The sequence below is a fragment of the Geotrypetes seraphini genome, chromosome 15 (genome assembly GCF_902459505.1).
Source record: "Geotrypetes seraphini chromosome 15, aGeoSer1.1, whole genome shotgun sequence".
NCBI lineage: Eukaryota > Metazoa > Chordata > Amphibia > Gymnophiona > Dermophiidae > Geotrypetes > Geotrypetes seraphini.
This window is the reverse complement of record NC_047098.1, coordinates 47,914,253-47,940,177: the sequence shown is the minus strand read 5'-3', so window position 1 is coordinate 47,940,177 and position 25,925 is coordinate 47,914,253. Positions and strand designations below refer to the sequence as shown.

The 25,925-nt window shown below is 45.2% G+C and overlaps 2 protein-coding genes across 10 annotated transcripts in view; one reads left to right on the top strand and one right to left on the bottom strand.

Moving 5' to 3' along the window:
- Positions 1 to 5,810, top strand: part of MYO19 (myosin XIX) — a 192,863-nt gene extending 187,053 nt beyond the window's left edge. For all 9 annotated transcript variants that reach the window (XM_033922186.1, XM_033922183.1, XM_033922185.1 and 6 more), the window contains one exon: positions 4,742 to 5,810. In XM_033922186.1, the coding sequence (XP_033778077.1) occupies positions 4,742 to 4,858 (117 nt within the window). In that variant the 3' untranslated portion in view covers positions 4,859 to 5,810. The remainder of the gene's footprint in view (positions 1 to 4,741) is intronic.
- A 631-nt stretch (positions 5,811 to 6,441) lies between these two features.
- Positions 6,442 to 25,638, bottom strand: ZNHIT3 (zinc finger HIT-type containing 3). The gene is made up of 5 exons (XM_033922199.1): positions 25,427 to 25,638; positions 24,000 to 24,031; positions 11,675 to 11,764; positions 9,881 to 9,961; positions 6,442 to 7,893 (listed from the first exon to the last, which is right to left on the bottom strand). The coding sequence occupies exons 1-5, from the start codon at positions 25,567 to 25,569 to the stop codon at positions 7,703 to 7,705; spliced, it is 537 nt and encodes a 178-aa protein (XP_033778090.1). The 5' UTR covers positions 25,570 to 25,638; the 3' UTR covers positions 6,442 to 7,702.
- Between the last annotated feature and the right edge of the window lie 287 nt (positions 25,639 to 25,925).

The window sequence follows — 25,925 nt, the reverse complement described above, 5'->3', positions numbered from 1 at the left end:
ATGCCCAACATTTCTCCTTCTATCACCCCTCTCCAGCACCATGCCACATCTTTTCCTTCATTCCCTCCACCACCATGTCCAACATTCCTCCCTCTTGAACATAAGCAGTGCCTCTGCTGGGTCAGACCTGGGGGTCCATCATGCCCAGCAGCCCGCTCACGCGGCGGCCCAACAGGTCCAGGACCTGTACAGTGATCCTCTATTTATACCCATCTATCCCCCTTTCCAGCAGGAAATTGTCCAATCCTTTCTTAAACCCCAATACCATACTCTGCCCTATTACATCCTAGCTGGGTAAAGAAGAACTTCCTAGCATTTGTTTTGAATCTGTCCCCTTTCAAGTTTTCCGAATGCCCTCTTGTTCTTTTATTTTTTGAAAGTTTGAAGAATCTGTCCCTCTCTACTCTCTCTATGCACCTCATGATCTTATAAGTCTCTATCATATCACCTCTAAGTCTCCTCTTCTCCAGGGAAAAGAGACCCAGTTTCTCCAATCTCTCAGCGTATGAAAGGTTTTCCATCCCTTTTATCAAACGCGTCGCTCTCCTCTGAACCCTCTCGAGTAATGCCATATCCTTCTTAAGGTATGGTGACCAATATTGGACGCAATATTCCAGATACGGGCGCACCATTGCCCGATACAACGGCAGGATGACTTCTTTCATCCTGATTTTAATACCCTTCTTGATTTTACCTAGCATTCTATTCGCTCTCTTAGCAGCCGCTGCGCACTGTGCCGTCGGCTTCATTGTCATGTCCACCATTACCCCCACGTCCCTTTCTTGGGTACTCTCATTCACTAACATCCCTCCCATCGTATAGTTGTACCTCGGGTTTCTGCTTCCCAGATGCAATACTTTACATTTCTCAACGTTGAACTTCATCTGTCATCTCGTCGCCCATTCCCCTAGTTTGTTCAAGTCCCTTTGCAATTCTTCGTAGTCCTCTTTAGTCCGAGCTCCACTAAATAGTTTGGTGTCGTCTGCAAATTTTATTGTCTCACACTTTGTCCCTGTTTCTAGATCATTTATGAATATATTAAATAGCAGCGGCCCGAGCACCGAGCCCTGCGGAACACCACTCGTGACCCTCCTCCAGTCTGAGTAGTGGCCCTTCACCCCTACCCTCTGTTTCCTACCCACCAACCAGTTTCTAATCCATCTATGTACATCACCGTCCACCCCATGGTTCTTCAGTTTCCGGAGTAGAGAGTTGCGCGGGGACAGAAATCCCACCCGTCCCCGCCAAAGTCCCACCCGTCCCCGTGAGGAATCCCACCCGTCCCCACCCTGTCCCCGTGAGGAATCCCTCCGTCCCCACCCGTCCCCGTGAGGAATCCCCTCCGTCCTCGCCCGTCCCTATAAACTTCAGAAATTAAACTACTGAATTAAAGGCTCTGGTAGAAACCCATTTACAAATAAGCAAAAAGACTATTAATTTGAAAATATTAATTGGGAAGAATACATACTTTGTAAACGGGTTTCTACCAGAGCCTCTAATGTTTATAAATTTTTATCAACACAACTAATATACTACTTTATCCTGAAGCAAAAAAAAAAGAAATAGAATTCTTTTCCTACCTTTGTTGCCTGGTTTCTGCTTTCCTCATGTTCTCATTCAATTCCTTCCATCCATTGTCTCTCTTCCTTCTGCATCTTCCATTTGCTCTGTTACTATGCCTCTCCCTTTCTTCCCCCTTCCAAATTGGTCTGGTACCCATCTTCTTCTCTCCGCTCCCCCCATAGTCTGGCATCTGTCTTCTTCCCTGCCAGCGTCTTCTCCCTACTCTCTCTTCCCCATTTTCTTTCAGCGTCCTTCTCCCCCCCATCTTCCCCATGTCCTGTCAGCGTCCTTCTCCCCCCTCTGTCTTCCACATGTGCTTTCAGTGTCCTTCTCCCCCCTCTGCTTCCCCATGACCTTTCAGCGTCCTTCTCCACCACCCCACCCCACCCCACCCCACCCCACCCACCCCGTCTTCCCCATGTCCTTTCAGCATCCTTCTCCACTCCTTTGTCTTCCCCATGTGCTTTCAGCATCCTTCTCCCCCCTCTGTCTTCCACAAGTGCTTTCAGAGTCCTTCCCCCCCCCCGCCCTTTCCATGGCCTTTCAGCGTCCTTCTCCACCCCTTTGTCTTCCCCATGTGCTTTCAGCGTCCTTCTCCCTCCTCTGTCTTCAAGTGCTTTCAAATTGCTTTCAGAGTCCTTTCTAATCTCCTCTTCTGGTTTAGTTGAGTCCTGTAATTCGTCCCTTGTTTCTTCCCAGCCATTTTTCCCCTTAGTATCTTCACGGGATACCTTCTTCTGAATCGTCGACACTAGGTCGACTGTCGGCTTTCCCCTTCCTCTTAGTTTAAAGCTTGTTCTATTCCTCTCTCGACGTTGTTTGCTAGAAGTCTTGTTCCTGCCGCGCTCAGGTGCAGTCCATCTCTCCCATACAGCTTGCTCTTGCCCCAAAACGTTGTCCAGTTCCTCACGAAGTGGAACCCTTCTTCCTCACACCATCTCCTCATCCACACATTTATTGATTGTAGTTTTTCCTGCCTTTTCATATCTGCCCTCGGTACTGGTAGGATCTCTGAGAATGCTATCTTCTGCATCTTGCATCCCTTTCCTTCTGTCCCACTGTTCCCTCTCCACCGCCACACCCATTTCTCTCTCAACCTCACTCCTCCCACCACTATGTTCAACAATTATCTCCCTCCCTATGCCTAGCAAGTCTCCTCTTCCTTTCCTCATATACATCATCTCTTTCCCTCTTGCACCCATGTTCAACAATTCTCCCTTTCTATTCCCTCCCCCACCTCACCATCTCTTTCCCCTCCCTCCCATGTCCCAAGTTCATGCCCCCTTCCAAAGGTGTGTACCTGTGTTCTGGCCATCTCTAAGACATCCCAAGTAGGCCTCCTTCTCCTTCCTTCCAGCCGCACTTCTTTTTTCACAAAGCCACAGCAGCAGCAGAGTATGGCCAGAGGTCCTGGTGTGCTGGCTGCGTGGCCTGCTACCAAAAGGTATGTGGCCATGCAGCTTAGAGGGAACATTGCTTTATTCCTTTTCATCTAATAAAGTTTCTATCGTCTTCTTTCACCCCCTAGCTTTCACATTTCTCATCCTCCTATTCCCTTTTATCTGCTTCCCATTACCATATTTCTATTCTTGTATACTCATTCTGCTCATTCATCTTCTTGACAACTCTCCCGCATGGATCCACCATTTCTAGCATCTCCCCTCCTTGTTGCTTACTCCACCCTTGTAACCCAGCATTTCCTTCCTTTCTCTCTCCCTCCCAAGTCTGACATCTCTCCTCCCAACCCCCTTCTGGCTCCCAGTCCATATCTCCTCTGCTCTTCCTGAGATGCCTATTGTATCATTCTCTTCATTTAGGGCCCCGTTTACAAAGCCACGGTAGGCATGGCAAATGTGATACAGTCCATTCAAGTCCTATGAGCCCTTAGTGCTCTATACTCTTAACTCTCCTATCCTATTTCTTAGGCTTCTACCTTTTGTATACAGACATTTCAAAGTGTGGGTTTTGTTTGTATCTATGACAATGATAAATTGCAATCTTACCCTGTGTGCTCTTCCTTTAAAAGCATCTGCTTTGCTGCAGCCCCTAACCTTCTTAATTTCCTTGTTTTGCTAATATTCTTCAAAGATACCTCATGCTGAGCCATATAGTCCTGAGCAACTATTGGGAGGGGCCTGAGGTGTTTGAGCCAATCAGGGCCTTAGGCCCCTCCCCGTGCATCACATGATGCACTGAGGAGGGCCCTGAGGAGCAGGAGGTGTGTTCAGTACCTCCTACTCCCAACTTTTAAGGTATGGAGCAGGGGGGCTTGGAGGCAGTGGACATCCCTCCTGTCTTTTTGTGGGAGAGGGGAGGGAGGGCGTGCCTTTGTGGCAAGAGGGAGTGAGCATTTCTCCTGCCTTTTTTTCGGGAGGGGGGTGCGGGGCAGGGCATCTGATCTTGTCCTACCTTCATGGCAGGAGGGAGTGAGCATCACTCCAGCCATTTGTTTTGGGTTGGGGAATAGACGTGGGTGGGGGGGGGACTTTTTTCATTTCTTTTTAATGGGGCAGATATTTTGCGTGTGTAATACATGCAAAATATCTGTGCCTTTGAAAATAAAATGGAAAAAAACCCCAACCCAAGCAGACCTGTTGGTAACACAGTTACCGACAGGTCTAGAGCAACCTGATGCTAAATAGCCAAGTGATGTTAGTGCATTAATCACTTGGCTATTTTGCATGTGGTTTTATTCATTTGCATGGATCGGATCAGAAAATGGCCGATCACACGCAGTGGGCCATTTAGTGCATTGGGTCAGTTATCAGTGATTGTCGCTAAATCTGTGAAAACAGGTTTAGCAATGATCGCTGACTTTAGTGCATCCCCCAGTAAGACAGGATAAATTTAGGCATGATTGCTGTGGCTGTGTTGGCAGTCCACCTTTCCATTTAATCACATCCAGGGATTGACCTCATTTGTCCATTTATTCACAACTTATGTTGGAAGGGAATTCATAATGAAAGAGATTTGGCCAGTTTTTCCACCAGAATCTTTGTTTAGATTCCAATTCTGTCAGTGACCAGTGGAATGGAATTGCCTCAGGAAGTGGACTTAAAAAAAAAAGACAGAGCTAGAGTATAATATATGTTGATAATCAGCTTTTAATTCCAGGTCCTTTTAAAAAGTGTTGTGATGGCTGTTATTCTTTTTAATCATGTATATCTTTTGCCTCCAGGGATCAATCCGGTTTCGCTACAAGAAATCTCCACTGCTTTATGCCAACGTACACCCTCAGCATCACAGCTGCAGGATAACTGGATTCAATGAAATCTTACTAGAAAAAACAAAATGAGCTGCTACACAATTTGTGGCTTTTTGAGATATTCATGTATTTTATGGCACTTTTGCCTTCCAAAGAATGACTTTTCAGCTGCCTATTCAGTGAATGCCAATCGGAGACCATGGAACTTTTTATGATAAATTTTGTTAACCAAAGCCATGATCAATACTTGCTTCTACCTCACTCTTGAGAATATTTTAAGATGTAATAATTTGTTCTAATGGTTTTGTACTTACTTGAAGGTGCTTTTTATACCAAGAAAGGCTAATTGGGCCAGTATGTTTAAAATATGTGGCTTTTTATCATGCAGTAAGCTTTTCTATGGGGGGTGGGTATATATACATGCAAAAAAGGTTTTGTCAAAACTCCTGGAAGAAAGTGATAAAATTACTGCAATCATAATTTAAATTGCACAGTTAATTGTTTTTATATCTAATGTTGCACTACACTAAAAGAAGCACTATTTAAGAATTATAGCTTCACGATTTAAAATGTTTCTATTTGTTTTAATATATATTTGAAAACAGAAATGGGACAGATCAGGTTCTGATGCCATTTCAAATGTATTCGCAGAAAGCAAAGATTGGCTATATTGCTTCAGTCATTAGCTATCAATGCTATACTAGCACTTGGTACAACTTTTAGCCACCTTGAGAAACTCTGTATGCTGAAAGGAAGGGGATGGGATTATTTTCCTACTAATAGTGAATTCCTGTATGCTTACTCGTTCCAAACATGGTAGCATGTCTCTCGGCCTAGGCTTGTTCACTTTTATTTGAACAAACACTGCCTTGTAGATATGGCTACCTATTAAAAACAAATTAGGCTGACTTCAAATCTAGACACCATTGCAATAGAATATTATCTTGCCTTATCTACCAATACAGTGTCCTTGTGCTTTTTTAATATTATTGGATTTTCTGTTTATATATTCTTTTTTTTTTAATAAATAAACTTTTCAAGATTAAAATTGTGTGTGATTATTATTTTAAGGAATAGAGTAACAGCCTAGTGGTTAGCGTACTAAGTCGACAGACAGGAAAGTCTATGCATAGAAACAAAGAAAAATGGAGGGAGGAGTAGCCTAATGGTCAGTGCAGTGGCCTGAGAACCTGGGTTGAAACCTGCCATTGCCCAAGGTACAAAATAAGTACCTGTATAATATGTAAAACACTCTAACGACAGAAAGGCAGTAGGGGAAGATTAGGTTCTTACCTTGATAATCTCTCCAGTAGAAAGAGATGTGAGTCTTGACCAGTGGGTTATGGAAACATAAATATATAAATGCTAGAAATTATGATCTCACAAATATTTGTTTCCATACATATGTATTGATATAGTTTATCGTATTTTTCATGTCTTCTTTTTTAATAGTATTATGTTGTCTTATTTATTATTCTGTTGGAGATAGTCTAGAAAGCGTTTTTTGTTCCTTTTTATTTTTAATGGCAAACTAGTTATGAATTGCCTTTAGCTATACTAATGCTTATGTTGTTATGAGAACACAAAAACGACATTGAAAAACAAACACTTGTCCTTGAAATGCATAAGAATATATCACTTGTCCTTGAAATGCATAAGAATATATAACAAGATTCAGAATAGATAAATCCAATTTATAAAGCATACCTAATCATAATACTGCTGACCACAAGCATATTAATACAGAAAAATGAAAGAACCTAAATCTTAAAATCAAATAAACATTTCAGATATGTATATATGAGGATAAATTAAAATGTAAAGGCAAAATATATTTAATGGCTTTAATATAAGTAACTGAACGGAGAAATTAGGTCCTTACCTGCTAATTTTCTTTCAGTCCCTCCAGACCGGCACAGAAACAGATGTGTTTACGCTCGCTCCTCTGCCAGCAGGTGGAGACCAAGATACTAACTTTTGGCTTCAGTACAATCAAGTCTTAACGAATAGACAAGTAGAAACCAACTAGGCTGAAACACATCTCAATTCCACCCTCACATGGAGAAAACAAGGAAAACACTGTTGGATACTGATTAGAACAAGAACCTTTCAGAAATGCCCCACAGTTTGCCAGCTAAACCAGCCGAACCAAATGCCACTGCTCTTTTAAACTCCCCCAACAATCAAAACAACTAACAAAACACCCTAAAGTCAGATTTTTGATAAATGAATATACTGTAACATTGCATGTCATGATTTGGTTATGTTCATACAACCAATGATATTTGTTCCCTGATGAAGGCATTCCAGATTGCCGAAACTGGGATCCTAGTTGGGACCTCAGATTTTTAACTGTATTGAGACTTTTTTTTACTAATAAGTATCACTGTTGGTTGATTTCAACATCTGGCTTGTGTCTTTTGCTTGGGTGAACGACAAAGAGACATTAAATACTGCCTAGACAATGAAGCACATATTAACGTGCATAAATCTTCAAAAGGCAGTCACGGTGCATTGTAAACCAAAAATACAGAAAAACTGCTGCACAATCTCACAAGAGAATGGTTGTTGTGCAGGCCTGTACCCCTATCTTAAATATATTTTTTTTAAAACTAACCTCCCTTTTATAAAGCTGCATTAGGCTTCTTTTTTTTTTAATTATTGCCAGCCGTGGTGGTATTTGTTCCTATGCCCAATTTTAAAGATACTGGAATTCTTTACAACTGGGCAGCCTCTTTTTCTCATTTCTTAATAAATCTTGCATGTAACATTTTTAGTCCTATTTTGACAGGTGGTAGAAGTAGAAATTGAGACTTGTAAGTTTACTTATCTCAAATTTCACCAGAATTTTAATGTGTTTAATCAATGCATTGCATACAGCCAACCATCTGTCCACATTAGTGTCATCCATTCAGAAAGACCGCAGTGCCTGTATCACTCTGGACAAATGTTTTCTTTCTCTGGAGGCTCAACAATTTGCAAGCACTTGTCAGCAAACTCTACAAACAAGGGCTCTTGCATATAGTTTTTCAGAGTGGTCTCCTTTTCCTCTGCTTGATCTACAGTTAGAAGCAACTGTCTGAGGTGTGGATTCTGCAGTAAGTCTTTTAGTTCTTCAGACTCCCCTAAAGAAGAGAAACAAGACATAAATGTATATCTTCCTGCAGGGCCACAAAGCCTATTGGTTACACGAGAATGTCATGATTTAGTGTATACATGCTAGCCCTGTGAGCTTAGGATAATAATTCTCTAATAATTGGTTAACACAGGATGACAGAATAAGGAAAGAGTAGGAAACTCAGAATCAAGTAATCAAAAGTCCACTCTCCTCTGGAGACTGTGAGGTGACAAAACTCCAAGCACACAACACTAAACAATAGAATAAGTGGAGAAAAAAGCCTCAGTTAAAGTCCAAAGGGACTAGGGAATGCTAATAGTACTAGCTGAGTAAGCAAACCCTTAATGGTCACTGGCCATAAACTTCCCTACTCCTGGTGGGCTTTAACTGAGGTCTTTTTTGACTTTTGGTAATTGCTGTTGGATGTCCCGATTCTGGGCCCTCTCTAGTCCCACCTACAATATACTGTATACTCCTAGCTATTTGGACGTACTATAATGTTGTATGTCCCTTTTCCAGAAGAATGAGCCAACAAAAAGACTGTGGGGTGGTCAACACCAAAAAGGCGGTCCAACTTCACACAGCCAAGGACCTTGGTGCCACAAAAGTGAATGATGAAACAAGCAAAAAAAATGGACCCAGTCCTGGCCTTCAGGAGTAAAAAAAAAAATTATTTATTGGTGTATATTAAAATGCAATGCAATAAAAAGGTTATACTATAAACTCTATCTGATGTCAATGTATAAAACATGAAAATAATGCTATATATAGAATCTACAGGCCCTACACAGTCCGTGTTTCGGCAAGGAGGTTGCCTTCCACAGGGGTCCTTAGCGCAGTGAGTTGGAAGTGAGGCAGCCAATTACATCATGGAAAGCACTATTGTCCAAATCCACTGACTGCACGATATTTTCATTTGGCCGATACACTCCACAGCCTTATCTTACCAAGCAGCAAAATGGTGGAATAAACCTATCTATTCACGAAGGCGCCCCACCGCCACCTAACTTAATTGGTTTAATTGCCTTTAAACGATGCGGTAACTGACCACGTCGTTTAAAAGCAATTAAAGTAGCATTAAAAAAAAAAAAGGTGCCCATCAGTGCCAACATTTCCGGCACTGGAATCTTGTCTACCGAGGCACCTACTGGTGCCTAAAGTTGATGGAAGAAATTACCTTTGGTACCTCAGTAGACAGAGGTGCTGGAAATGTAGGCCTTCAAAACTCTGGACTACATTTTCGGCACCTATGTTTAACCTGGCTGTGGTTCTGCAACCAGCGCTGGTGCTTGATTGACTTGCGACTGGTGCACTGTTTTTGGAGGTGCCAGCCGATACCAGCATTGGTTGCTGAATCTGGCCCAAAATTCCCAACACAAGCAAAGGTCAACTTTAACATTGGATAAAACCCCAAACCCCGTTCCCTCATATCATGATGTCACAACCCCCTACACAGTAGCATCGTAAATGGGAAGCGTACCCCCATGGGTGCCATCTTCATGGCCTCTCTGGACCCCCCCACTCTGTGTACTGCAGAAAGGGTAGGGGGAGCATGGCGATGCAGGGAGCTAACCTCCCTCGCTATGCCATGGCCCCCATATAATGATTGTAATCCCTACATAGGCACCACTGCATGACAAGTTTCTTCTTCATGTAAATCTCATAGAACGCCTCATGGGGAATACTAGCGATCCACAAATGCCAATGTAATTTGGGCATTTTGGGACATTCATATGCTTCATAATCTTCTTCCCCTCGTCCGCAATGAGCAAAAAGATCATTTATATATTCTGGTATGTTACTCATATGCGACTTGAGGGTGATTCTCTCTTTGAAAGCTATTTGGAAAATGTTTTTAAGATAGTTTTATTTCTATTTATTGCCTCAACATGGGCAATATTTCTTTTGAGTAGCAATTGTAGCTACTGGTTATTTTTTATTCGATCTTTCTTAGACAGTACAACCAATTCTGTTTACTGATCCACCTACTTTACCTAAGAGTTTAAGTTTCTGGGAATGGACTCTATCTTGTTCCTCATCTTCATCCAGGATCTCATTCATAGAACAAGAATTTCCTATAAAAGGAGGAAGAGACAAGTTTGGTTTAGTGTTGCACTGACAATATAATGATATATAAGTTTGCTAATGAAGGAGTAGTAATGTTGCTTTAGCACTAGAAACCTACAAAGATCCACAAATCAGCTATTAAAACAGTCACACCCCTGGGAACAAGTTAAGAATTCTCTCATGGGACCTGAGCTCCTGTATCTAACCAGATTAAACAATTGTTTTAATTGATTATAAATTGCTGTTTTTCATAGTAGAAGTAGGGTTCTCAGTTTGTGGGGACTTTTGTTCTGTTCATTTGACAAGGCGCAGAACCCAACAGATATGCCATAAAGCTGCCAAAACAGGACTCTCCGCCATTTCTGATAGCTTTGGCAAACACCACTGTGTCGGGAATCTTTCTAAGCATGTGCTCACCGCAGCTTAAGAGGGCTAACTGCTGGGTGCACCCAAGGCATCCCACGATAAAAATCTACTCATGCGCTAAAAACATTTTTATTTTTTGGCTGAAAGGGTGTGTCTGCACAGACCCACTGCCACATGCTGATTAGTGCATGATTAGCAAGTGAGCCCTTAGGGCTGTAAACAGCGCCTAAATCGGCAGCATCTGAAAAACTGGATGCCGATGGCGTGCCCATTGTGCTTAGGTGCCATTAACAGAATCACAGTTGACGCCGCCTAAGAAAAAACTTAGATGCCCGCAATGTAGGCCAGCGCTTTACTGGCTTAACACTGCAGGCATCTAAGTTCTTAAGTGAATTGCACTTAACGGCACCTATGTCCCGCTCTTTCAATTATAGTGTGCCGTGAAAAACATTTGCTCCGTTTAGTGTGCGAGTGCTAAAAATGTTTGAGAGACACGGCTCTAAACTCAGGAAAAACACCACTGAAACAACATTTTTAACTGAGTTTCAAGGCGCCTAGTGGCAACTAAAAATTGGCACCAGACTCGCCATCTCTGAAGGCGCTTTAGGCCGCCTAATGCCATGCGGGCGTAGCTAATGCCGGAAGTGGCGTTAGGTGGCCTAAAGCCCCTACAGAGGTGCGATTCACATTATAGGTAGGCGCCGGAAACATAGGCCAGGAAAACTCTACCTTTGCCGTAGGTGCCATTTTGTACCTGGCGCCATCGCGTGATTGACACATAATCAGCAGCCACTTTTAAGGCAGCTGCCAACAGCACCAGTTACAGAATCCGGGCCTATCTGATTAAGTGCCAGTCTATATCCCCAGATAGCCCTGCACAAGCTATTTAATGTGGACTACCAACAGCACCAGGAAGCTCCCTTTCTTCTTCCCTTATAAAATGCTTTTCCTCCCAGTCCTCATAGCCAATAGTCTTGAGGTCATCTCTGATGCCTCTTTTTCCTCCATCTACATCCAAAACATTACCAACATCGTCTGAGAATATCACCAGTGTTCCCTGATTTGGAGGGAAACATCTTGGATATGCTAAGAAGTCAAAGTGATTTAAAGGGCCAGGTGAGGCTATCTACCATGTCCTGCAGCAATTTCCATTTGGAGCAGGGATCTCAAAGTCCCTCCTTGAGGGCCGCAATCCAGTCGGGTTTTCAGGATTTCCCCAATGAATATGCATGAGATCTATGTGCATGCACTGCTTTCAGACGGTTTTCAGTGCATTTGCCGCAGGAGAATCGCTGCTGCGGCTTTGGATAAAGGGCCCTCACTTAAGTAGTGACAACACAAGAGAAAGAACATACCTCCATCTCTCCATGACTTGCTTCTGAAAGTGGGAGAAATTTCTGAATTTGCAATCCTTTGAACCTGGTCCACTTTAGGTATGCACTCTTCTATTAAATTCAAAGCACAAGAAAATCTGTAATCAAAGAATCTACTAAGAAGCTGTTCAAAGCAATGAAAGGCACCCAAGATTATGCCACAAAATAAGATTAGAGTGAAGATCAGCAATGAAAATAGACTAAGAACTAGGAAATGTGCGTTCAAATTCTGCTTTTACCACTAGTTATGATCTTGAGCAAGTTATTTCCCACTGCTTCAGGGACCAACAGGTTATAAGCTCCCTGGGATAGGGACATACTGCTATATAACAAATTACATATGTGTAAAGGAACATTCAATGTAATATTAAAGTCCAATGGAAGATAATATGGAATTTGGTATGAAAAGATTCATTTCAAAGTGTTATACTGCACAAACTTGTTATCCAATTTGGAATCACATTCTTAATGCAATCCTTTTCATGTAAAGTATATTCCATAAAGATAAATATGATGCAGTCAGGATCCCCAGTTCTAAAGGAAATCCAACTAGATCCAGATTGAATACTGTACAAGAGTGGAACCTGTTTAATTAAACAGGTTGCTTTAAAAACAAAATATTTCAGGTTATTTGTAAAGTGTTGAAGGCCAGATTTTTTTTTCATTGTGTTTAAAAATTGTATAGGACAGGCCAGCAACAGGCTGACTATTAAAGACGTAACTGTTGGATGTTGCACAGTGTAATTTTTTTTTTAGATTACTTGATTTTTTGTTTTAATTGGGAGAGGGGTTCATGATTATAATTGGTTATTTAATTTTTATTTGTTGTAACCCACTTTGTTGATTGGAATCCATTGTGAAATATGGACTATAAGTCAATAAAGTCAAATGAATTAAAATGGCTCAAAATATTTTTTTTATTTAAAAAAAACCAAAAACAAACCACCAATAAAAATAAATAAATATCAAGTATTCAACCAATAATAGCTGTTCTGACATCATCTATGCCTTCTTTAGGGATCTGCTTTTTTGGAAAAATATTAACTTTAAATCATTTTTATTGGATAAAATAATACAGTATACAATATATATATATATATATATATATATATATATATATATATATATATACACACACACACACACACACAATAACAGATGAATATAAATACAGATATAATTAAAATAAAAGAAAGACTACTCAACTATTTACTTCTCCACTTCTCCCATTAATTACCCTCTCCCACTTCCCTTCCCAAGACTCCATAAAGCACAGTTACTTACCGTAACAGGTGTTATCCAGGGACAGCAGGCATATATTCTCACATGTGGGGTGACGTCATCTACGGAGCCCCGATGCGGAAGCATTTTCAAGCAAACTTGATTGAAGATTTAAGTTTGCTCTGCTGCTCCACGCATGCGTGCCTTCCTGCTCCACTAGGGGGTGCATCCCCTCGTGGTCTCCAGTTCACTTAACTAGCCAAGAAGCCAACCTCGGGGAGGTGGGTGGGTTGTGAGAATATATGCCTGCTGTCCCTGGATAACACCTGTTACGGTAAGTAACTGTGCTTTATCCCAGGACAAGCAGGCATGATATTCTCACATGTGGGTGACCTCCAAGCTTACTGCAGAGGGATGGAGGGAAGTTGGCAATTTAAGCAAATAGATTTCGCAACACCGATTGGCCGAACCGGCCATCGCTTCTGGACAGGGAGTCCAGACAGTAGTGGGAGGTGAAGGTATGAACCGAAGACCATGTGGCAGCCTTGCAGATTTCCTCAATAGGTGTTGACCTGAGGAAGGCTACGGAGGCTGCCATCGCTCGGACTTTGTGTCCCGTTACTCGACCATGTAGCGCGAGACCAGCCTGAGCGTAGCAAAAGGAGATGCAATCGGCCAACCAGTTGGACAAGGTGCGTTTGGAAACTGGGTGGCCTAACCGGTTTGGGTCGAAGGACAAAAACAGTTGTGTGACTTTCCGGTGTGGCTGAGTGCGTTGGAGGTAAAAGGCCAACGCTCTTTTGCAGTCAAGAGTGTGGAGCGCCACTTCTCCGGGGTGAGAGTGGGGCTTGGGAAAAAACACAGGTAAGACGATGGACTGATTGAGATGGAAATCAGACACTACTTTAGGTAGGAACTTTGGATGGGTGCGGAGTACCACCTTGTCGTGATGGAATACCGTGAAGGGTGGGTCCGCTACCAGGGCTTGTAGCTCACTAACCCGCCGTGCGGACGTGAGTGCAAGTAGGAAAATTACCTTCCAAGTGAGGAATTTTGGATGGCATTTGTCTAGGGGCTCAAATGGAGGTTTCATTAGTTGAGCCAGAACCACGTTAAGGTCCCAAACCACCGGGGGAGGTTTGAGAGGGGGGTGGACGTTCAGCAGGCCCTTCATGAAGCGAGTGACTAAGGGATGGAGCGAGAGGGCTTTCCCTTCCAGGGGCTGATGAAAGGCCGCAATCGCACTGAGGTGTACTCGAATGGAGTTGGTCTTTAGGCCGGAATGAGATAGTTGAAGTAGATAGTCAAGGACCAGGGGGACGGGGACCGACACCGGGTCCTGGCTGTGAGAGGAGCACCAGGTTGAGAATCTGGTCCACTTTTGGGAGTAGCAGGTTCTCGTCGAGGTTTTTCTAGAGGCCTCCAATATCTCCTTGACTGATTGAGACACGGGGAGAGCAGTCAGGGGGAGAGAAACCAAGCATTCAGATGAAGAGATTGAAGATTGGGATGTAACAGTGAACCCTGACCCTGTGACAGTAGAGAGGGAAACAGAGGCAGAGGCAGTGGATCTCTGACACTGAGTTGAAGTAGAAGGGAAAACCACGGCTGGCGTGGCCAGCGAGGGGCAATCAGGATCAGGGTGGCTTGTACTGTTTTCAGGTGGACAAGCGTCCGCAGTATCAGAGGGAACGGCGGGAACGCGTACAGGAACCTTCCCTCCCAATCGAGGAGGAAGGCGTCGGCCTCGAGCCGGTCCGGGGAGTATATCCGGGAGCAGAAGAGAGGCAGCTTGTGATTGTGGGGGGACGCGAACAGGTCTATTTGAGGCGTCCCCCACCGTTCGAACACTCCTCGTAGGGCCTGAGAGTGTAGTGACCACTCGTGTGGCTGGAGGAGGCGGCTGAGTCTGTCCGCCAGGCAGTTTTGTTCTCCTTGTATGTACACCGCCCGAAGGAAGGTGTTGTTGGAGATTGCCCATTTCCAGAGGCGCAGGGCTTCCCGGCAAAGGGGCCAAGATCCTGTGCCCCCTTGTTTGTTTACGTAGTACATCGCTACTTGATTGTCGGTTCGGATGAGAACCACTCGGTCGCGGAGTAGATGTTGGAAGGCTACTGCTGCGAGGTGGATGGCCCGAAGTTCTAGCACGTTGATGTGGCAGCGGCGGTCTTGTGCTGACCACATTCCTTGGGTGCGCAGGCCGTCTAGATGGGCTCCCCAAGCGTACTCCGACGAGTCCGTGGTGAGTACCTTGCTGTGGGGTGGGGTGAGGAAGAGCAAACCTTTGGAAAGATTTGAAGAGTCGGCCCACCAGCGGAGCGATCGTTGCAATGAAGGAGTCACTGTCACGGAGCGGTCGATCGGGTCCCGGTCTTGACGCCATTGAGACGCCAGGGTCCATTGAGGGATTCTCAGATGGAGGCGGGCGAAGGGTGTGACATGGACGGTGGAGGCCATGTGGCCCAGGAGGATCATCATCTGTCGGGCTGATACTGAGGTCAGCCGAGAGATCCTTCGGCTCAGACTTACTAACGCCTCCCGGCGCGGAGGGGGGAGGAAGGAACGGAGGCGAACCGTGTCCAGCGTGGCCCCGATGAACTGTAGGGATTGTGAGGGGCGTAGTTGAGATTTTGGGAAGTTTATTTCGAACCCCAGACTTTGTAGATAGGTAATAGTCTGTTGGGTCGCTGAGATAGCCCCTTCTTTGGACGGGGCTTTGATTAGCCAGTCGTCCAGGTAGGGGAATACCTGGAGGCCCTGGGAGCGTAAGGTTGCTGCTACCACCACGAGGCACTTGGTGAAGACCCGAGGTGATGATGCTAGTCCGAAGGGGAGGACTCGGTATTGTAGGTGCCAGTCCCCTACTTGGAAACGCAAAAACTTGCGGTGAGCGGGGTGCACTGGGACATGTGTGTACGCCTCCTTGAGATCGAGGGAGCAGAGCCAGTCGCCCTCGTCGATCAGGGGGTAGAGTGTTGGTAGTGAGAGCATCCGAAACTTTTCCCGTATTAGGAATTTGTTGAGGCGTCTCAAGTCTAGTATTGGGCGTAGGTCTCCCGTTTTTTTCGGTACCAGAAAGTAACGGGAGTAGAAGCCCTTCCCCCGTTGGTCGGGGGGAACCTTCTCCACTGCTCTCAGGCGAAGCAGGTCTCGAGCTTCGGAGAGGAGTAGAGGTAGCTGAGTCCTGTTGGGAGGGCAATTCCTTGGGGGGTTGTCCGGGGGAATGGCCCGAAAGTTGAGAGAGTACCCTGATGAGATCACGCCAAGGACCCATGCGTCCGTCGTGAGCTGTTCCCAGCGAGGGTAAAAGGCTTTGAGTCGACCTCCGATGGGAAGGCGGTCTGGGACTATGGCGGAGGGGGCCCGCCCCCTTCCGCGTGTCCCGTCAAAAGGACGGGGATGGTTTGGTGGTCGCGGGCGGTTGGGACTTGGGCATGGCCCTTTGATGGGCTTGCGGACGTCTGGGTGGGGGCCGCGAGAAAGCAGGGGTGGACTTTTGTGGGTAGCGGCGCGGAGGGGCCCTGTATGGCCTGGGCGCTGGCGGTTTGGGCTTTTGCCGGACAAGGGAGGCAAATGAGCGTTCATGTTCGGAGAGGCGTTTTGTCGCCGCCTCGATAGTGTCATCGAACAATTCCTTTCCCACGCAGGGGAGGTTTGCTAACCGGTCCTGTAAGTTGGGGTCCATGTCGACCAGGCGCAGCCAAGCTAGTCGGCGCATGGCGATAGCGAAGGCTGCTTCTCTGGAGGAAAGTTCGAAGCCATCGTAGGCCGCGTGGAATAGATGAAGGCGCAGGTTGGAGAGGGACTCTAAAAGCAGGCCGAACGTTTCCCGCCGGGAGGCCGGTAGGTCAGTCTCAAAGGCTCTCAATAGTCCAATGAGGTGTTTGAGGTATGATGTGAAGGTGAAAGTGTAGCTTTGCACCCTAGAGGCCATCATTGCGTTTTGGTATAGTCTCCTGCCGAACTTGTCCAGGGTTCGGCCTTCCCGGCCTGGGGGTACCGCTGCTGAGACTCGGGACGGGTGAGCCTTTTTCAAGGAGGATTCCACTAGCAGCGATTGGTGGGAGAGCTGTGGTTGCTCGAATCCCGGATAAGGTACTGTGCGGTACTTGGCCTCCATTTTGGAGGGTACGGCCGTGACCATGTAGGGGGTCTCCAGGTTCCTGAAGAAGGCCTGTTGGAGCACCGGGTTAGGTGGTAAGCGGAGGGACTCTCTGGGCAGTGATGGCATATCCAGCTCCGCCAGGTACTCCTTAGAGTATCTGGAGTCGGACTGGAGATCTAAGTCCAATGCGTGGCCCATGTCTTGGACAAAGCGAGTGAAGGATGGGCGAGATGTCCCCGGAGCCCCGTGCGGGGTCAGGGAACGAGACTTTCGCCGGGTGGAGAAGGATAAGGAGGCTTCCCTCGAGTATCGAGGTTCATGCTCTGATCCATGCTCCGAGGTTGGGGAAGCACTGTGAGAGTGTTCCGGGGTTGTCGATCTTCGGCGTCTCGAGGAGCCCCTCGGAGACGATGCCGGGGTTAGGGGTACCGATCGATGTCGGATTGGTGACCTCGATCCGGATTCCCTCGGAGAATGCGTCCGAGGGGGAGTTCAGAGGATGCGCGGGTTGGAGAGTGATAACTCAGCCACCCTTAGTGGTCTCGTACGAGGTGTGGGAGAACGGCCTCGTAGAGTTGGTGAACCTCGTGCCCTCTTGGAGGTACGGCGGTTCGAGGTTTCTGTAGTTCTAACCCGACGTTTTGCCCCTCTACGGTCTGCGGAGGGGGAACGTTTCGGGCGTCTCGGCGAGGAGTCCGAGGAGGATGGGATGCGGCGAGGATTGCGCACCTTTCCTCGAGGTTGTTCGGTGTGAGGCTCAGGCTGGTCTGGCACGTTCGAGGTCGAGGCCGATTGAAACTGGGCCATTGCAGCGGACAGCTCCGACGTGATCATCGCTCGGAGTAGGTCCTGGAAGACGGGTACGGACAGCATCGAGGGCATGTCCTCTGCCTCTGTGCGCTCCACCGGGGGCGACCTCGTATCAGAGTATTCCCGTGTGGTGGAGGCACGCTTGGAGGGCTTAGACGGGGCTGTAAGCATGGGGCTTCCGCCATGCGTCGCCGTTGTCCCCGAGGCTGGCTTCTTCGCTGTTACAGAACCTGAAGAGGGAAGAGGGGACTTACCCGGAGCCGAGGCTTTCTGTTGTCCCGAGGACTTCGGGGTCGAGTCTCGAGGCGATGCCGAGGTTTCCGGGGCCGAGGTCAAGGCCGGGGCCGAGGCCAGGGCCGACCTCGAGGCCGAAGTGGGGGGTTGGTCCGGGGTGAAGAGATCCGCCATGCGGGCTTTTCTTCGGCGGAGGGCCCGGTTTTGGAAAATAGCGCACTGGGGGCAGGAGTCGGTTGGATGAGTTGCCCCCAGACAAAGGATGCACCGGCGATGCGGGTCTGTGAGAGAAAGAAGCCGCTCGCACCGGGTGCACTTTTTAAAGCCGGTCAAAGGCCGGGACATTAAATCGAAAGTAGCCGCGGCTCGATTAGCCACGCGATCACGGGGACCCGGAAGCCTCCGGGTCGTTGAAAACGAAGCAGGAATCAAGTAAAAAGGTAAGGAATTCGCGCACAGCGACTTAATCGTGAAAAAACAAGAAAAAATCGCGGTGCTAGAAGGCAGTTGGGGCAGAGCCTGAAAAACACGTCTTCTAGGCTCGCGGAAAATTTTGAACTGGAGACCACGAGGGGATGCACCCCCTAGTGGAGCAGGAAGGCACGCATGCGTGGAGCAGCAGAGCAAACTTAAATCTTCAATCAAGTTTGCTTGAAAATGCTTCCGCATCGGGGCTCCGTAGATGACGTCACCCCACATGTGAGAATATCATGCCTGCTTGTCCTGGGATAATGAAAATTAAGGTCTACCTAATAAAACATGAGTTCCAGCAGTGGGTGTCATTGTATTTTAAAAAAGTTGCCAAATCATAAGAAATAATCTACCATTCATATCCCTGTCAAAAACAGACACAGCCTCCATGAATACATACGCCATAGTAAGAATACAATTCCTTTAACTTGGGCACCTAATAAAGTAACATATCTTGGAATAATAATCCCACAAGATCTTGCTCAGCTTCATGAGGTAAATATACAACCTTTGTTGGAAAAAACTAAATCTCGACTTCTATTGTGGTGACACTTTCCAATTTCATTGATAGGGCGTATTGCTCTCTGTAATATGATTATTTTGCCTCAATGGTTGTATAAATATCAAATGCTCCCTCTTATTTTTTATCATAGAATCGTAGAGATGCAATTGACCTGGAAAAGGAGGCAAAGTGCGAGGTTATAAAATTTGCAGACGATACCAAACTGTGCGGCAGAGTTAGGTCCAGGGAGGAGTGTGAGGACCTGCAAAGGGACCTGGACAAGCTGGAAGACTGGGCAAACAAATGGCAAATGCGCTTTAACGTGGAAAAATGCAAGGTCATGCATATAGGGAAAAAGAACCCGTTGTTCAACTACAAATTGGGGGGGGGCATTGTTGGGAGACAGCAGACTTGAGAGAGACTTGGGTGTGCTGGTGGATGCATCACTGAAGCCATCTGCACAGTGCGCAGCAGCCTCGAAAAAAGCCAACAGGATGCTGGGCATCATAAAGAAGGGCATAACAACCAGGACGCGGGAAGTCATCATGCCATTGTATCGAGCGATGGGGCGTCCACATCTGGAATACTGCGTTCAGTATTGATCGCCGCACCTCAAGAAGGACATGGCGGTACTTGAGAGAGTCCAAAGGAGAGCAACGAAACTGGTAAAAGGGCTGGAACACTGCCCATACGCCGAGAGGTTGGATAGGCTGGGGCTCTTCTCTCTGGAAAAAAGGAGGCTCAGGGGAGATATGATAGAGACCTTCAAGATCATGGGGGGCCTAGAGAGGGTGGATAGGGACAGATTCTTCAGACTGAAGGGGACAACAAGTATGAGGGGGCATTCGGAGAAACTGAAGGGAGATAGGTTCAAAACAAATGCAAGGAAGTTTTTTTTCACCCAAAGGGTCGTGGACACTTGGAATGCGCTACCGGAGGAAGTGATCAGGCAGAGTACGGTACAGGGATTCAAACAGGGATTGGACGGATTCCTGAGGGATAAAGGGATCGTGGGATACTGAGGGAGGAGCTGGGATGTAACACAAGTATAGAAAGCTAACCAGGTAATAAGTATAGAAACCCAACAGGTCGTGCATGTGCAAGACCGGAGGGTTAGGACTTCAATGGGAAGATAGGACTTCAATGAGAAACCAAAGTGGCAAGGGAGCCCCTTCTGGTGATTCAGACAGGTCGTGACCTGTTTGGGCCGCCGCGGGAGCGGACTGCCGGGCAGGATGGACCTATGGTCTGACCCGGCGGAGGCACTGCTTATGTTCTTATGTTCTTAATAAATTTATTTGGGGATTTCTTTGGATAGGGGTAGGACTCGTCTTCCATTGAATATGGTGGCTTTATCAATAGACAAGGGTGGTCTTGGTTTACTACCCTTAAGCCAATTTGTGGAGTCTTGTCATATGAGACATATACATGATTGGTTTCTTGCTACATCTTATTTTTCATGGACTCCAGTGGAACTTAGGGCTCCTTTTACTAAGGTGTGCTAGCATTTTTAGCGCACGCAGGAAATTACCACATGCTACGCTTCTAGAACTAACGCCAGCTCAATGCTGGCGTTAAGGTCTAGTGCGCACAGCAATGTAGCATGCGCTATTCAATGTAGCACGCGCTATTCCGTGCATTAAAGCCCTAACGCAGCTTAGTAAAAGGAGCCCTTAGTTTTTGGAAGCCTTACATTTTAGTTATTTTTACATTCCTCTAGATTAGAATCTGCTGTCCTGAAGAACCCTTATTATTTTTTACTGGCCCCTTTAAGAACTACTTGGCGTCAAATTTGTAGTAGGTTGTCAATTAATTTTCAACTCACTCCCTTGTTACCCATAAGTGGTAATGGTTCCTTTAAACCTGGTATGTTATCAACTGGTTTCAGAGCAGAGAAGAGGGGGGACCATTACTTACCTGTATCAAATTCTTAGAGATGATGGTTAGAGAATGACACGGTGACAAAATTCATCACCGTTCCCGTCCCCGCGGATAACCACGAGAAACCATCTTCATGTCATTCTTTAAGGAGAGAGGGAAGAATCAGAGTATGAATGGCCACAACCACTGACCCTCAAGCTTTGCTTTGAAGAATGCTGGTGTAGAAGGACTGAGGTTGAAATAGACACTAGAAAATGACATGGGATTATTTCCCGCGGTTATTTGCAGGGACGGGAACGGTGATGGATACATAATATCTTCACTGATATTTTGGTTGGAAGCTCAATTGATAGTACCATTAAAATATTTTAGACATTCATTGTTGGAAATTTCTCCTCTCATGGATTATGATGAAGTGGCCTATGCTTGGAATATTGAATTACACGTAAATTTGCAAGGTACTCATATTAAGTGTTTTTTATAACTATTGCACAAATTATTACCCGACAGTTCTTATTTTGAGATGGGGGTACAAATTTCTTTGACCCTTATATATGGCACCTTGGAGAGCTTATAAAGCAACTATCATATCTATGGGTTCATGTCTAAAATGCAATCACCCCAAAGTGACATTATCCCATATGTTTTGGGAATGCCCTGTGATTTGTAGTTTTTGGTCAGAAATCTTTTCCAAAGTAAGTAATATGTGGCAGGTAAAATGGCATTCTAATAGTTATAATCTATTTTGAATTTTTGATATTCAACACCCAGTACCTAAAGGATATAATAGTTTTTTTGAAAAGAGTGATTCCTATGGATTTGAAAACTATTCTCTATTTATGGATAAGATCTTCAGGTCCAACTTATGTTCAATGGAGAGCTCGTATGCCAGTCAGTCATGTTAGTAGGCATCGAAGATGGGATGTAGTAAAACAATACCCAAGAAACAAGAATAAATTAGACAATAAAAGAATATATGAAAGAAAAACCCATGTAAATAGCCAAATCCAAAGCTATGCAGTCCTGGGAGCCCACCCAATTAATTAATTAATTAAATAATTTAACGAGTAAGTTAAAATATAGTAATATATATGAATAAATATATGCAAATTTGCAATTAAATTAAAGATAATTTGTAATTTGTTAAAGATAATGAGTAAATATATAAATAAACTAATCTCAGTGTTCTAATACAAGTCAAGATCTATAAATATATGAATAAATATAATCAAAAACCAAATAAATAAATAATTTTCTGAATATAAAACAAATATATAGATGAGAATATAAAGCATAAGTAAACAAATAACCATATATTTAGATCAATTAAGAATAAACATATATAAATAAATATACAAGTAAATATTCAAGTAAGCACATAAATATGCAAATAAATATTCAAGTAAGCACATAAATAACTAGCTATTTAATTAGATTAAGAATTAAATTAATGAATTAATAAGTTAATAAATATATGAGCAAATAAATCTACTATAATAAAACCCTTACCCACACATGCGTAGTTGAAACGGCGTGATCCCTGCAGCCATGATTTGTGCTTCTGTGCCGTGTTCCATTTGCGGCGCGTGCGCTGCGGCGGTGGAGCCTGTGGCGGTTTGATTTGCGGCGCGTAAGAGGAACCATTGCTGACGTCGCTTCCAGCCTAGGGCAGGGAGGGAGGCTTCAACTCGCTGCTCCTGCTTGCTTCAGGCCTTCCTTGCTGCTGGGTCCTGCTCTTGCCTTCGCGCAAATAGAAAGTAGTTGGGAACCGGCAGCGACGAAGGACCGAAGCAAGCAGGAGCAGTGAGTTGTGAATGCTGCGCTGCCGATGGCTGTGTGAGACCCGGGAGGAGAGGGGAGGGGGGATGAGAAAAGCTACTGATGGATGGCCTACTACAGGACAGGGGGAGCAGGGAAATGGTGCTGCTGGACAGGGGGGAGGGAAAATGAAGGGAAAAGGGCTACTGCTGGGCAGGGAGAATGGAATGGGTGCTGCTGGACAGGGGGGGAGGTAAAAGGAAGGGAGAAGGACTACTGCAGGACAGGGGGAGCAGGAAAGGGGTGCTGCTGCACAGGGAAGGATAGTAGGGAAATGCTGCTGCTGCACAGGGAAGTGGGGGGGGGGGGGAGAGGGAAAGGGGGCCAGGGAGCAAACTTGCTTTGTGGGGAGGGGTGTGCTGGGGGCAGGCAGAAATCTTGGTTTGCTCTGGGGGGGGAGACAGAAGGGAGCCACGGAGAGAGACAGAAAGAAAGGCAGGCAAGCATGGCGCCATAGAGAGAGACAGGCAGGCAGACAGGGGGCCATGGAGACAAAGACAGGCAGGCAGCGCAAGAGAACGAAAGACAGATGCACACAGAAAGACAGTGGGCAGGGAGAGAGACAGAAAGCAAGAAAGACAGGGGGCCAGGGAAAGAGACAAACAGAAAGAATGACAGACAGACAGGGGACCAGAGAGACAGACAGACAGCCAAGGAGAGAGACAAAGAAAAAAAGAGTCAGCTAGCGGCCAAGGAGAGAGAAAGAAAGAAAGGAAAAAAAAAGACAGACAGCGTCCAAGGAGAGAAAGACAAAGAAAAAACAAAAACCAGACAGGAGAGAGAGAAAGAAAAAAAAAACAGACAGACAAGACAGCGGCCAAGGAGAGAGAGAAAAAAAGACAGCTCACACGGTAAGTTTTCATTACATTTTGTGATCTACACATCTATTCTAGCATCCGTTAATCTAACGGGATTAAACACTAGTAATTGAATAAAAAGATTAGACAAATAAATAAATAGTGTAAAAATATTTTAAAAAATCAACTAGTCCCAGACAGAAATGTGGAGTATTCTTTTGAGAAGCACTTTCCCCCTCTTTTACTAAGGCACGCTAACCGATTTAGCACATGCTAATTAATTTAGCATGCGCTAAATGCTAAGGTGCCCATTATTTTCTATGGATGCGTTAGCATTTAGCACACGCTAATCATTAGCACATGCTAAATCGATTAGCGCACCAAAGGAATACAACCTACTCATTTTTTTAAATGATTTGTCTCAGAACACTATAAAAAAATCAAAATAATATTACTGAGGTATCTTACCTTTATGTTTCTTGTAACACTGGAGAGAACAACTGTAACAGATCATAACGGCATGATCAGAAATTACAGAACTTGTGCAAATTTGAGGAACAAATTACCTACTATATACATACATAAATACTCTCTCTTTACAAACCTATACTAAAACAAAAATAATGTCCTATATCAGTTGGATTTCAGCATAAAACAATAAAGAAAAAAATAAAAGTCATATTTTATACACTACCTGAATTGCATGCAAGGCCACGGTAGGTTTAATTTGTATCTCAGATGATTTAACAGTAGGGACAGGGTAGGGTTACCAGACATCCAGAAAAACCCAGACATGTCCTCTTAAGAGGACTGTCCGAGTGCCTGGACAGTTTTTTATGTTTCAACAATTTTTATTGTGGATTCCAGAATACAAGACGTATGAAACATCTCACAAGAAATTGGGGAGTCTGTCTGGGTTTAACTGGCTCTCCTGACTCCCCCCCACCTACCTCCTTCGCTGGGCCTGACCACTGCATCTGCCCTATTCTCCCATGCCATAAAGGGCCCCAAGCCTGCCTGTAGCTGAAGGAGATACAATAACCTGTTATTGAACTTTCAAATTTCTGTCCTGAGCTCTATCATGTTTAAGATCTGCCTTGCACATAATTTGGGGTTTATGTTCCCTCCCAAATGCACTAAAACACAAAAAGTGAATAAATAACGTTAAAAACCCTATATAACACCCACAAGAACACTTCCAAAACAGTTTTCTTTCCCTCGATATAATCAAGTAGTTAAAACAAGATAAAAGAAAAACGAATGAAGCGTGGATTAACCAACCAGCAAATGCCAGCATTTTTCAGTCCAAGCTTATTGTCAACTCAGCAAAATGTAGTAAAATGAGCCCTAAGCATTGCAAAGACACCTCCTTCCCGAAAGGGAGAAAAAAAAAATAAATCCCGAGCCCTTGACCACACATCTAGGAGCTCATTTTCAAAGCACCTAGACCAGGGGTGTCCAATGTCGGTCCTCGAGGGCCGCAGTCCAGTCGGATTTTCAGGATTTCCCCAATGAATATACATGAGGTCTATTTGCATGCACTGCTTTCATTGTATGCTAATAGATCTCATGCATATTCATTGGGGAAATCCTGAAAACCCGACTGGATTGCGGCCCTCGAGGACCGACATTGGACACCCCTGACCTAGACACACAACGTACCATCTATGAGTCCCTCCCCGCTCTCCGCCCCCCAAATGTTTTACTACCGACTACATTTATTCTGCCGTTGTCTCTTCACCTTATGGTCTCCGGTTTAAAACCCCTACTTCGCCCAGAATATCACAGTTTAAGGCCCTCGCAATAACACCCTTAGCACACCTCGTTATTGTACAAGGAGAAGACCCCCCCCAGACACCCATATTAGTATTCTGATCTGATTTCTGGCTACTTACTATCGGAGGCGGCATGGCGGGCAGCGGTATTTGGGAGAGGCACCAGCGCACACACAGCACGTCTGCATGATCAGATCCACAGCTACACAGACTGAGGCCCGGTCCGCCCACGCGGGAGACCTTCTTCCGCCAGTCCCAGGCATGATGCATCAATCCGCCAAAAGCCCTTTTAATCCAATGTCGAAAAGTCGCTCGCTCCTCTCTGGGGCTGCAGTTAACAGGAGAAAGAAGCTTTGAGTTGCGCGCGCTTCCAGCTTCTTTACACATGCACATTTATTACTAAGAGTACAACGTCCACAAGAATCTTAACCCTAACTGCAAAAGTTTCAGAAAAGAATTGAAGGCGCAGTTTTCAGAGAGGTTGGGGTTGTACAATTGAAAGCAATGAAGACAAAATAAGATGTCTTGTAGGAACAGGGTAAAAAAAACAAATCTCTCTCATTTGGGTCTTGGAAATCCTGGTTTTACTTTGTTCCCTCTCATTCAACAGTATTGAAAT

Excerpts from the sequence above, each read along its gene's own strand:
- ZNHIT3 (XM_033922199.1), bottom strand. The coding sequence starts at position 25,569 with ATGCCTGGGACTGGCGGAAGAAGGTCTCCCGCGTGGGCGGACCGGGCC. Across the intron at positions 24,032-25,426 it reads CCGCCATGCCGCCTCCGATA|TTGTTCTCTCCAGTGTTACA; the intron begins GTAAGTAGCCAG and ends GATCTGTTACAG. Across the intron at positions 11,765-23,999 it reads GTGTTACAAGAAACATAAAG|AAGAGTGCATACCTAAAGTG; the intron begins GTAAGATACCTC and ends TGAATTTAATAG.